The sequence below is a fragment of the Ursus americanus genome, chromosome 7 (assembly GCF_024610735.1).
Source record: "Ursus americanus isolate L20-20 chromosome 7, mUrsAme1.1.p, whole genome shotgun sequence".
NCBI classification, from domain to species: Eukaryota; Metazoa; Chordata; class Mammalia; order Carnivora; family Ursidae; genus Ursus; species Ursus americanus.
In genome coordinates this window covers 51,961,408-51,974,702 of record NC_142133.1, presented here as the reverse complement: position 1 = coordinate 51,974,702, position 13,295 = coordinate 51,961,408, and the positions used below count along the sequence as shown (strand labels likewise).

Below are 13,295 nucleotides of genomic sequence, written 5' to 3'. Positions count from 1 at the left end.
GACTCCAGTTGGAGTGTTGAAGGTCACCAAGCCAGAGAAATAGGTGGGAGACCAGGACAGTGAGGTCACTGAAGCCTAGGAAGGAAGCAGTGTCAAGCAGGGGGGCCCAGTGATATCAAATGCTGGGGAGAGGTTGGGGAAGATAAGGGTTGATTGGGGCCCATTGTACTTGGTAAGGAGAAGTTAATTAGTAAGCTAGGAAGGAGCAGCTTTCTGTGGAGCAGTGGGAACAGAAGCTGGATTGCAATGGATTGAAAATAAAAATGGGCGCCTGGGTGGCTCAGTTGGTTAAGAACCCGACTCTTGGTTTTGGCTCAGGTGGTGATCTCAGGATTGTGAGACCAAGCCTTGCATGGGGCTTCCCACTCAGGAGGGAGTCTGCTTCCTCTCTCTCTCTCCCTCTGTCTTTCCCCCCTCATGCACTCTCTCTCTCAAATAAATAAATAAATCTTAAAAAAAAAAGGAAATAAGAAGTTCTTTGGGGGGTAAATATGGCAGATGAAACATGCATGTCTACTTTAGTGCCTTCTTGAAACTATACTCAAATGATAGTAAAGGTTGTTTTTGAAAGGCATAAAACTACAAGGACAGGACTAATGGGAGAAAAAAAGTTTAGAAGCTGGAAAACAGATAGACTGTAACTAGCTTTTCAGACTAAAAAACCCCCTGAATCCTGGGGAGGCAGTAGGGAAAGCCTAGAACCAACCCATCTGTAACACGGAATCCTCAAAAGGCTTGGGGACTGTTGATGCCATGGAACTCTAGAGTTGGACTGGAGAAGGAGTCTAAAATAAAAATGTCCCCCCTCTGGCCTCCCACAGGGAAGGCTGCCAGCCTATCCCCTTCAGGCTGCTCTGGGGGGATCCGACCTGGCAAGAGGAAAGACTAACAGCTAGTGGTATTAGAGATTCCTTTACTAAACGGTTCATCCAGATCCCCCTGCAGCGATACTCCAGGAAAGCCCACCCTTGTACTCAGAACTCCAAGCAGCTTTTAGACCCCATTTTTATTTATTTATTTATTTATTTATTTATTTATTTATTTAAATTTTTAGAAAGATTTTATTTATTTATTTGACAGAGAGAGACAGCCAGCGAGAGAGGGAACACAAGCAGGGGGAATGGGAGAGGGAGAAACAGGCTTCTAGCTGAGGAGCCTGATGTGGGGCTCGATCCCACAACGCTGGGATCATGCCCCAAGCCAAAGGCAGACACCCAATGACTGCGTCACCCAGGCGCCCCTAGACCCCATTTTTAATATGAGCTGTCACTCAAAGAAAACTGCAGATTAATTCAATCAAACTATTTAAAGGATAAAACAATGCCAATCCTACACAAACTCAGAAAATGGAAAAGGAGGGACAACTTCCCAACTCATTCTATGGGGCCAGAATTGCCCTAATACGAAAACCAGACAAATACATTACAAAGCAAGAAAACTAAAGACCAGTAGCCCTTATGAATAAAGATATGAAAATGTTTGGTAAAATATTACAAAGTTGAATCCACTAACATGTATTGTTATATAAAAACATTAAAAATACACCATGACCAAGTAGAGTTCATCCTAGGAATGCAAGGTTGGTTTAACATTTGAAAATCAAGTGATATAAACCACCACATTAGCAGAATGAAGAAAATCTATATGATTATCTCAGCAGATACAGAAAAAGCATTTGATGAAATTTGGCAAAATTCAACAACTTTCATGACAAAATCTCTCAGAGAATTAGGAGTAGAAAGAAATGTCTTCAATCTGATAAAGACCATCTGTGAAAAACCTGCCACAAATATCATGTTTAATGGTGAAACACAGAATGTTCTCTCTCTGATTGGAAACAAAACAAAAATGTCCAGTCTTATCACATCTATTCAACATCGTACTAGAGGTCATAGCTAGTATAATAAGATGAGAAAAAGAAATAAAAGACATCCAGATTGAAAAGGAAAAAGTAAAACTGTCTTTATTTGCAGATGATATGATTGTATGGGTATAGAATCCTAAGGAATCTGTGAAAAAGTTCTAGAACTAATAAGTTTTTCTCAGGATCATACAAGATCAATATATAAAAATCAAATGTATTTTTACATATAGCACCAAATATTTTAAAATTAGAACTGCCATTATTTTCAACAGCATTAAAAAGGAAGAAAATGAATAATAGTATGTGCAAGATATGTATCTAGAAAACAAAACATTGCCGAGAGAAATGAAAGAGATTAAATAAATGGAAAGATAGACTGCGTTTAAAGATTAGAAGACTCGACAATGTGAAGGTATCAGTCCTTCCCAAGTGGAGCTGTAGAGTCAATGAAATCCCATCATAGACCCTTCAGGCTTTTTTTGATGAAATTGTCAAAGAATGTGTATGAAAATGTGAAGGATACAGAAGAGTCAAACAATTTTGAAAAAGAAGGAAAAAGGGGGCTTACAAAACCTGATTTTTTTTTTTAAAGATTTTATTTATTTATTCGACAGAGATAGAGACAGCCAGCGAGAGAGGGAACACAAGCAGGGGGAGTGGGAGAGGAAGAAGCAGGCTCATAGCGGAGGAGCCTGATGTGGGGCTCGATCCCATAACGCCGGGATCACGCCCTGAGCCGAAGGCAGATGCTTAACCGCTGTGCCACCCAGGCGCCCCACAAAACCTGATTTCAAGACTTATTACAGAGGTACAAAGACAAAAACTGTGGTATTGGCGAAAGGATAGACACATGGATCAATGGCACACCAAAGAGAATCCAGAAATAGACCTACGTATAGAGGGGCAACTTGACAAAGCCTCCAAGGTAATCCAATGCGGAAGAGGATGGTCTTTTCAACACGCAGTGATGGGCCCCGTGGATATTCATTTGGGAAAAAAATCCATCTTGACCTTACTTTAGGCTAAACACAGACATTAACTCAAAATGGATCATAAACCTAAATATAAAAGTTAGCTCAATGAAATTTCTAGAAGGTAATGTAGGAAAAAATCTTCAAGACCTTGGGTTAGGCAAAGACTGAGGTGTCTGAGAAACACAAAAAGCACAAATCATAAAAAGAAACGTTGAGAAACTAGTCTTCATAAAACTAAAATCTGCTTTTCAAAAGACATGCTATCGGCTGGGAGCAAATACTCACGCTACGTACATCTGACAAAGGTCTTACATCCAACTTGGGTCTTTGTATTCCTCTGAATATTTACGGTTCTGTCTCATTAAGTGTGGATTTATCTACTCGCTAACACTTATTTGTGACCCCAAATTCAATACTTGTGGCACTTCTGCAGTCACTTGTGGCAAAAAAAAAAAAAAAAGTGAGTTTCTGGATGTGCACATTCTGGCTGGGATTGACAGGCTGGCGCTCTGCTTTGGGTTTCAGCCCTCGTGCTGTAACCAAACGTCCTTCTATGGTCTCTGTCATGCCACGTGTCTTGCAGTTTTGTGTGTTTTGTTAGTGATTTTGCTTTTTAAAATGGTGCCTAACAGCAGTGCTGGCTGGTAGAAAAAAGCTGTTATGTGCCTTATGGGGAAAATACATGTGTTAGTTAGCTCTCTGTCTTTCTTTCCTTTTTTTTTTTTTTTAAGATTTTATTTATTTATTTGACAGAGAGAGACAGCGAGAGAGGGAACACAAGTAGGGGGAGTGGGAGAGGGAGGAGCAGGCTTCCCGCTGAGTAGGGAGCCCGATGCGGGGCTCAATCCCAGGGCCCTGGGATCACACCCTGAGCCGAAGGCAGATGCTTAACAACTGAGCCACCCAGGCACCCCTTTCCTTTTTTTTTTTTTTTTTTAAGATCTGTTTATTTATTTTAGAGAGAGAGTGCGCGCGTGTGAGAGAGCGCACGGCGGGGAGGGGGGGTTGGGAGAGACAAGGGGACAGGGTAAGAGAATCTCAAGCAGACTCCACTCGGGGTGCAGCCGGCCTGGAGCTTGATCCCGAGATCACTACCTGAGCCGAAACCAAGAGTCGGATGCTTAACTGACTGTGTCACCCAGGGGCCCCTGTGTTACATAACTTTCAGGAAGAAATTAAAATGCTGTTGGCTATGAGTTCCATGTTAATGAATTGACAAAATAGATAAAAGAAGGTATCTTTAAACAGAAACACACATAAAACAAGTTTCCGTATTTGTCAGATGACGAAAATGTTGTGACCAGAGGCTCATAGATCCTAGTCCTGTATTTACCCTAGGAGCATATTTGCTCAGTGTTTGTGGTGACTTTACAGAACATAACTACGTCAAGTGAAAATCAAATATATGTCTGCCACACACACACACACACAGCCCAATAGAAAATGTGAAAAAGATTTCCACACACACTTCACGAAAGAAGATATACAAATGGCCAGTAAGCACATGAAATGTTGTCTGACATCAGTAGTTATTAGGAAAATGCATATTAGAATCTCACCCACCAGAATGACTAAAATGTAAAAAGACTGATAATATCAAATATTGGTAGGGGGAGGAACTGGGACTCACGCATTTCTGTGGGGTGCAAAGTAGTACAACCATTTTGAAAAGCAAAATCATTTTCCTATAAATCTAAATATTCACTGACCACATGACCCAGCTAGCCAACAACTAGGTTTTTACCAGAATAAAGAAAACGTGTTCCCGCAAAGACAAAGCTTTATTCATAATATCTCAAGCTGCACCAACCCGAATGTCTGTTGACGAATGGATAAACAAATTATGACATATTCATACAATAGAATTCCAGAAGAAACAACCGTAAAAAAGAATGAATTGCTTAAAACTCAATAACATGGATGAATTTCATAGACATCACAATGAGCAAAAGAAGCTAGGTATAAAAGAGTATATTCTGTAAGTTTCTATTTATATGAAACTCTAGAAATAACAAATCCATCCATAAAGACAGAAAGCAGATGAGTGGTTGTCTGGGCCCAAGGGGTGGGAGCTGTAGGGATATTGATTGAAAGGGACAAAAGGGAACTTTTCTATGTGATGAAAATGTTCTATATTTTGATCAAGGTAACTGTTACATGGGCGTGTGTGTTGGTCAAACTTATTAAAATGTATGTGTAAAATGGATACGTTTCATTATATCCAAACTATCCCTCAATAAAGTTGGGGAAATAATTTCGCCTGTCCTCTCTGAAAGCACAAGGGGGCACCTCTTTCACAAGTCTGGCTGCGAAGTGAAGAAAGGGTTGATGGACAGGTTTTATTTGGTTTGGTTTCACTTGGGTTGTTTTTACTTTCTTGTATTTTAGTTTTGCTTGTTTATTGATCTGTTTTTCTTCCTGGTGGTGTTGGCGGTGTCTGGGAAGAGGCAGGTATGTGCGTGTGTGCAGTGTGGACCCCCAGCAGGGAGGCTGAGCGGCCAGTGAAGGTTAGGAGGGGGAGAGCTGGCAGGAGGCGTGGGGTCTGGGAGTGCAGGACAGACTGGCTTTGGGCAGGTGAAGGGGCTGGATGTGGCCGGAAGGATGGGGTTCGGTGTGTAGACAGGGCGGGAAGAAGGAGCTCAGAAAGGACAAGGCACTGGAGAAATTCCTCTGATGGGCTTTTTCTTTTCCCTCCTTTTAAATTTTTGGAAGTAGGAGATGAGGTCTCTTGCGGTGCTGGAAAGGAGTGACCAATCAGGGCTTGAGGACAGATGTGACTTTCACATTGTTTCGGGCTGTGGATGGGCCTCCGTTGCTGGTGGAGGTCCTGCTGAGGCTGGGGGCAGGGAGAGTAGTGGCCAGATGCACTGGCTCTGAGAGCCACAGAGTGTTCTCAGCACCCTGGGAGGAGGGGAGGACAGAAGACACAGAGCCATTTCTCCTTGACCAGGGAGGAGGAAGAGTCCCTGACACCCACCTTCTGGGCAGGTGGCAGGAGAGTGATCTGGCGGGTGGCTTTGGTCTTAGTGCTGAAGCAGAGACCTGGAGGGAATGAAGTCCACGTAGGAATCAACACGCCAAACCCACATCCGCCATGTGGTCACGTCCAAGAAAGAAAGGGGTCCTCTTACCCAGCCTTGTCCCGGGCGCCTCTCCCGGCCACCGGATGGCTCGCCGGCCTTGCCGGCTCCTGCGGCGCCATCTGCTCCTTCTCCGGCTGTCCGGGAGATGGCTTATCTGGGCCTGAAGCCGACGGAGCCTGCTTAGGCAAGCGGGGCCTGCTTACTGCTCCTCGAGGCCGGGGGGCGGGGGTGTCGTCCCACTCCAGCAGGAAGAACATTCTCGTTGTTAGAAAAGGCTCAGGACGTGCAAGAGTGGGATTGTGTGTCTGAAACAACACCAGGAAAGCCTTCCTCTCAGATTTGCAAGGGTCTCTTGCTAAAATGCAAGCAGCTTTGGAAGCAAGAGCCCCTTTGAGCTCCGAAGATGAACAGGGGCAGCCGAGAACCTGTGTCCCGCCAGACCCAGGGGCTGGGGTGCGGGGCAGGGGGTGAGACAAGCACCAGACAGAGGCAGGGCGACGTTGGGGACGCACCAGTCCATGTGACACCCTCTGCAGCGCTGGCTCCGTCTCTGCCCGGGCTCAGCGGTGGGCCCCAGTTCAAGGCTGGGCTCCCCTGGGTGTTACTCAGATGGTCACTATTCAGTGTCAGAAAGCCTGCTTCCTCACCTGCACGGTGGAAATGACCATAGCATCTCCTAGTCGTGAGGGGACCGCAAAGAACTTTGGGGAACTGTTGACTTCAGTCCCACTGAGAATGCCCTCCCACCATTGGGGACCCACATAGGCAGCACAGGAGGGAACAGAGCTGAGCAGGGTGAGGGGCAGGGAGCCCATGGGGACCACATGGCAGCTTTCTCGGTCCCTCCATCACTCCTCTCCCCCCACCGTCCTGCTGAGTGAGGCCAGACACCCCCGCCCCTTCCATTATAGCGGGGGCTGTGCCAGAGCAGGGAGGACAGCCTGTGGAGCCCCTGAGAGGGTCACCATCGCTTGCCTGGTAGCAGCAGGGGCCGGACACTGCCTGCCTCGGGTAAGTGGGGTGGAGGGCAGGGGAGCCCTGTCGGAGCAGCTGGCTGCAGCGGCCTGCTCACTGGGCACGCGGTCTCGGCCCGCCTTCTGGGTATTGTTCAGGCCAAGCAGGGCCCGGGCCAAGGCTGGGGGCCCGAGCCCCGCTTTGAGATGTGAGAGGTCCATGGAAATATGCTGTCTGTCCTCCTGCACGTCCCCTGCCAGCCCTCACTTCCTGGCCTGGATGGGAGGAATGGAGGGGCCCTCGGAGCCAGTTCACTTCCTCTTTCCTCTCCACTTTCCATCCTGGGAGCTGCGTAGAGGCCATCGGTCCCTTTGGCCTCACTCTATCCCTTTGGGGGGTTGGCCACGGGTTTCTGCAGAGAAACCTGCCAGGCCATCCGCTGGGAAGTGGTGGGGAAGTGGGGTGCTTGCAGGCTTAAGGAGCAGAGGCAGGGGTGTGGAGAGCCAAGATACCCAGGAGCAGGAGCCTGCTGGGTATGGGGACAGTGCCCTGGAGGATGTGGCATGCCAGCCAGGCAGGGGTCAGGCTGGAGATGACATGGTTGCCACCATCATCGCCATCATCACCCTCACTGACATGCACGGTACAATGTGCACAGAGCGTGCTGGGTGCTTTGTGGGCCATGTTTGGGGACAGCCACGCCCCTCACTCAAGCCATTGCTGGACGCGTGTCCTGTGGGATGTTCAAGATGGTCATCGGTTCTGACCCCAAAGCTGAAGGCCACAGGGTCTCCCAGTGGACCACCGAGCCTGGGTCTTTATCCCGCTCCCCCGCGCACAGAGATGGCTCTTCTCCCCACGCCCTTTCTGGGTGACCGAGCACAGTTGGCTAATTCGGCTCCGCTCTGTTCACCTCAGGGCACGTGGCAGAAAGCAGTGGGATATCTTAAAAGAGCAGGGCATAATGCCCTCGAGGTCCATCCATGTTGTCACAAATGGTGGGATTTCCTTCTTTTTTTTTTATGGCTGAATAATTTTCCTTTATATATCACATTTTTAACCCATTCGTCTGCAGACGGGCACCTAGGTTGTTTCCATGTCTTGACTGTTGTAAGTAAGGCATGTACCTGTTTGGGATAGTGACTTCCTTTTGCTAAGTGAATAAGTCAGAGAAAGACAAAGACTGTGTGATCACGTATGTGTGGCATCTGAAAAAACCCACAGCAGGTGTATAGAGACAGATGAGATTAGTGGTTGCGAGAGGTGGGGGGTGGGGGCGGGAGAATTGGTTGATGGGGGTCCAAAAACACACGCTTGCAGTTACAGGCTGAGTAGGTTCAGGGATGTGGTGTATAACGGGATGACTACAGCTAACGACACTTCTGTATATTTGAAAGTGGCTTAGAGAGTAAGTCTTAAAAGATCTCAGCACAAGGAAAAAATTTGGTAATGACACGAGATAATGGATATTAATTAAACTCATTGTGGTTAGCATTTCACAATAGACACACATTAAATCATTATGTTGGACACCTGGAACTTGTACAATGTTACATGACAATTACATCTTAATAAAACTGGGGGAAAGAGGAGGGCAGCAGGGGCAGGAAGACGAGGGGGAAGCTGGCAGAGGAGGGCACCCGGGGGCCCGAACGCCAGTTCCAGCGCTACCTTGCTGGGTGCTGGTGGGTCTCTTGGCCTTTTGGGTCTCCTGTTCTTCCTCTGCAACTTCGGTGATCCCTCCCAGCTGTCCCGCCTGTCCCCAGGGGCTGGGGCTTCAGGCTGCTCAGGCCTGGCTATTCATGCCCAGGAAACCGAGAGGAGCCAAGGGTCTGGTTGGATGACCCTGACCCTCTCGGGCCCTCACAGTGCACTTCACGTAGTGGTCAGGAGGGCTCTGGAGGAAGGGGCCTCCTTCCAAGGGACTGAAGTTTGGTTTGCTAAATGAGACTTTTTTTTTTTTTTTTTTTTTTTTTTTTTAGAGAGAGAGATAGAGTGTGCGTGAGCATGGGGGAGGGCAGAGGGGGGGAGAGAGAATCCCAAGCAGGCCCTACCCCCAGTGTGGAGTCTGGTGTGGGGCTTGATCTCACAACCTCGAGATCATGTCCTGAGCAGAAATCCAGATTTGGACGCTTAACCAACTGAGCCACTCAGGCTATTTTAAATGGGGCTATTTTAAACTATGTCATGGCCAATTAAACGTTCAGTTCTGTGGGGAAAAGCAAAATATCCAAGTTTCTTTTTTTTTTTAAAGATTTTATTTATTTATTCGACAGGGATAGAGACAGCCAGCGAGAGAGGGAACACAAGCAGGGGGAGTGGGAGAGGAAGAAGCAGGCTCCCAGTGGAGGAGCCTGATGTGTGGCTCGATCCCACAACGCCGGGATCACGCCCTGAGCCGAAGGCAGACGCTCAACCGCTGTGCCACCCAGGCGCCCCTCTGATGTTAGGAACATGGTTAATGAATAAAGACAAAGCCAGTAACCATCATGTGCCCAGGTGAGAAACTTCAGGATCATTCTAGACCTTTACTTCCATTCCCATAATGGTGACCGCAGCTGGCACTTCCTCAGGCAAGGGAGCTGAGGTTGAGAGAGAGGCCACACACTTGGGCAAGCTCAGGGATCCACGCCCTCGGCCACTCCCTTCTACTGGCTCTCAGTCCACTGCAGTCTGGTCAAGTCTATCCCACCTCCCCAGCCCAGCCTGCCCCCTCCCCCACTGCTGCTGTCTAGACCCACAGCCACCTCTCGCTTGGACAGCTGCCACCGTCCAACAGGTATTCCGCCCCCGGTGCTCCTTGGGTAAAAGCCAGTCTGCAGCCTCACCTTCGGGGGCATCCCAGGCCCCCATAACCTCCTGAGACCTCTCCTTCCCCACCATACCTGGGTTGGATCCCCACCTTGGCTCTGCCCAGGAAAGCCCTCCTTGCCCTCTTTGCTCATCTCAGACACACCTCCCAGGAGGGCCGGGCTTCTGGCTGGGTTTCGCCCACACTACTTGTGTGTAGGTTGGAACCTTCTTATGTTGTCTGTCAGCGTTGTGGGTGTGAAGAACATGCTTGGCGTGTGCGTGCTCCCCGCTCCCAGAGGGACAGAGACCCTGTCATGGTGAGATGTGCTACCTGACAGGTATCTTTGGGGCTTTGAAGCTAGACCCCCTGGAACTGGAATCACATTGACTTGCTGTGTGACCTTGGGTAAGTCACTTCACCTCTCTGTGCCCCAGATTCCTCATCTAAATGGCATCCATCACACAGAGTTGTCATGCGGATTATGTGAAGAAGTCAGCACGTCATGCAGCACTGGGCACATGGTGTCGTTGGCAAGTCTTCTCCCCCTTCGTGTCCCTGGATGTCTGTCCTAGTGAGCTTTCACTGACCGTGCATTGGCCGAGAGAAGCCCTGGGAACTGAACACGCTGTGTGTATCAAATCCCTGAGGCTGGTACAGTGACTGTCCCTGTGGTACCTGAGAGGGAGCCCTGGCATCCGCCTCCAGCACGCACCATGGCTGCCATGGCCACGCCTGACGGAGACAGAACAAAGGCCTTGAATCACGCAAAGAGTGGTCAACATCACTTTAAATCTGTTTTTCCAAATCATGTTATTTTAAATGCCCTGGGCAGATGCCCATGTGTGCAGGGACACTCCGCTGGCCCAGAGGCTCTTTGTCCCTTGAAAGGCCCCATTGTGACCCCCGAACCAGCCCCGAGTGATTCCCGGAACAACAGGCCCTTGTGTGGGCCCCGAAGGCCTGCTCGCTCGCGCCCTGGGCGGGCAGTGCGAGCCCTTTGCTGTGTCTTTCAGGTCAGCATCGGAGGCCTCAAGACCCCGCGTGGGCTGCTGCCAGGGCTCTGATACGCAGCGCTTGCTCGAGTTTGCTTCTAAACGCTGCTGAGGCTCAGCTCCTACCCACTGTCCTCTCTAGGAGAAGGGCAGAGCCAGTGGGGACCACTGGGAGCAGAATGGGGGGGTCAGGGGGTGGTTCACAGAGCAGGACCGTCCGCGGATGAGGCCCCTATCAGGCCACCCTGCCCTGCGCGGGGAAGGCCACCAGGAGAATGCCCCCAGAGCCAAAACAAAGCAAGGGGGGCACGGCCACTGAAGTCACAGGCGAGAGTCTCCACAATGTCCTGGTCGGATTTGCTCCACAGCTGTCTGTCGCCGTTTGCCCTCCCGGGACGCAGGCCCTCACCCCGTATTTGTGGTGACCGTGGTCTGTTCTGCACGCGGCTCTTGGTCACGTCACAGGTATCAGCTTCTTAATCCTCTCTCGGATCCATGGCGGGATTCTGCTCTTTGTTCCGTGATCCTAAAAACATCCAGTTACTTGCCTTCTCAGCAAAGGATCCGCTGGAGTGGGTGGGCCTTCGGCTCCCTGGAGGCTGCAGAGCGGGACTGGGTACCTGCCTGGGCGGGAGCTGTCGTGACTTTGCGGCTCGGCGCCACCAGCCCCTTTCAATACGGCCCCACGTGGCCTCCTGCAGACACTGCGGGCAGTCTGGGCTGTCCCAGCTGCTGGCCTCCCGCTGGGGAGACCCCTGCCCGCTGGCAGCAGGGGTGCTCCAAGGGCTTGTCTCGCTGTCCCTTTCTGAGAGGCGGGGGGGGGGTACAGACTCGCGTGAGGACAGGTGTGGACAGCCTAGGGCAGGAAGCAGGAGGAGCCGGCCAGAAACCCAGCTCCGGTTCTCACCAGCTGAGTGAGCCTGTTCCCTCCTCCCTGAATTGACAGGACAGGATTCGCTCTTTCCTGTGGCCACTTCGGGGAGGACAGGAGGCTCCGTACATACAATGGAAGGTGCTTCCACAGTGCCGGGCCCAAGGCAAGAGCTCCAAAAATGAAAGGCAAATGGCCACACAGGTGCACGTGTGTGTCCTCTGGGAGGTCACGTTTGGAACTTTGGTCCATCAGGGACACCAAGCAGGCAGTATCTAAGGAATGTGGGCTGGAACCAAGATACGCCCCAGAGAAGGACCCCTCCTGTTCAAGACTCAGAGGCAAACAAGTGAGGCATGCCAGCCCCAAGAAGCTTCGGGGGGCAGACAGCATCCCACACCTCAAGGGACCGACGGTCCCAGCAGAGCAGGTGCTCAGTCCATGCCCATTCCGTGGGGTCCGAGGACCATTTGGCTGTTGCCCTGCAGATTTCTTAAATGCCCCCTCCCCAGGCATCTCGGGGTTCCAGAGGGTCAGTGCCTTTAGCAGGAAGTCCTGCCCCACAGTCAGCCCTTGCCCTGCAAACACCTCCTTAACAGTGGGGTGCAGAAGAGCTGAGCGAGGAGATGCCTGAGCAAGGAAATTAGACTCTGTTCAGGGCGGGGGCGGGGAGGACGGTTGGGGGAATGGAAAGAGCAAGACCAGGAGAGGGCATTTTTGGAGGCTGGCCATCCATTAACATCCAATGGGAACAGGATGCAAGTCAAATGCCAGATGAAACTGCAAATTAAATTAAAAAAAAAAAAAAGGACTCCGGGTGGGAAGAATGAGGAAGTCCTGTCAGAGAATCACCTGCAAAGCCTTGGACGAATATGGATTTTACCCATTTTACCATTAGACCAATTTGCAAATGAAAATGAGAAAAGAGAAAGAGCAAATCAAGATTCCTTTAAAGAGAATGATTAAAATTCCCAAACACTGAGGAACCTTCAGGAAATTCAAGCAAGCCTTTGGTTTCTCTTTTTTGATGGGGGCCAAAAATGCTCCTCCGTGGGCATCATGTTTCTGGCTCAGCAGCAAGCAATCAGGCAGTTTTGTTGGGAAAAAAAAAGCCACTTTCCTCAATCAGCACTTGATTGCAGATTTTGTTACATGACAAACTTCCTATCATTTCTTCATGATTTTTAATGTGTACCTTTTCAGGATAAAGCCTCAATCTAAACTTTTGCTCCTAATGGACTATCAAATTTTTACTTAAATTTTCCTTTAAGTGGGTTCACTAAAAGTGGCCTTTTTCCAGTACGATTTCCCTGGGATCACAAAGGATCTCCTGAAAATACCACTGAGACCCCATTTAGTCAAGACATCCCCAAGCTGGAAGGGGAGTAAAATGTCAGCTTGTTAACCCTCTGCCTGAGCCTTGAATCTTCGTTCTACGAGGCCGCTAGCCTCCGCCTGGATATCTCCACAGCTGGGAGGTGACCGGTTTTTGAGGCGTCTATTTGGTGCCCTGCTGTGGGATATCATTAAGTTCTCTGAGCAAAGGGACAAAGCAGGATTTTAACATGGCGACTGGGCTTTCAGGATTGATTCCTAACTGAGCGCCCTCCTTCCTAACTGCCCCCCTCTCCTTTCAATCCAGACAGCCCACACCTAAAACATGGTACTCACCACTTGTCCTCTTACTTCCTTTCCCTCAGTAATCTGGTCCTCTTGCTCTCCTTGGGAGTGGCCCAAGGAAATTCTAAGGAACAGTTTATTAC

General features: G+C 49.5%; 1 protein-coding gene across 1 annotated transcript in view; it reads left to right on the top strand.

Annotated features, from left to right (window-relative positions):
• Window positions 1–9,371, top strand: part of MRPS5 (mitochondrial ribosomal protein S5) — a 42,855-nt gene extending 33,484 nt beyond the window's left edge. The window contains exon 12 of the mRNA XM_087863688.1: window positions 9,152–9,371. Within this exon, the coding sequence (XP_087719814.1) occupies window positions 9,152–9,157 (6 nt within the window). The 3' untranslated portion in view covers window positions 9,158–9,371. The remainder of the gene's footprint in view (window positions 1–9,151) is intronic.
• The last annotated feature ends 3,924 nt before the right edge of the window (window positions 9,372–13,295 follow it).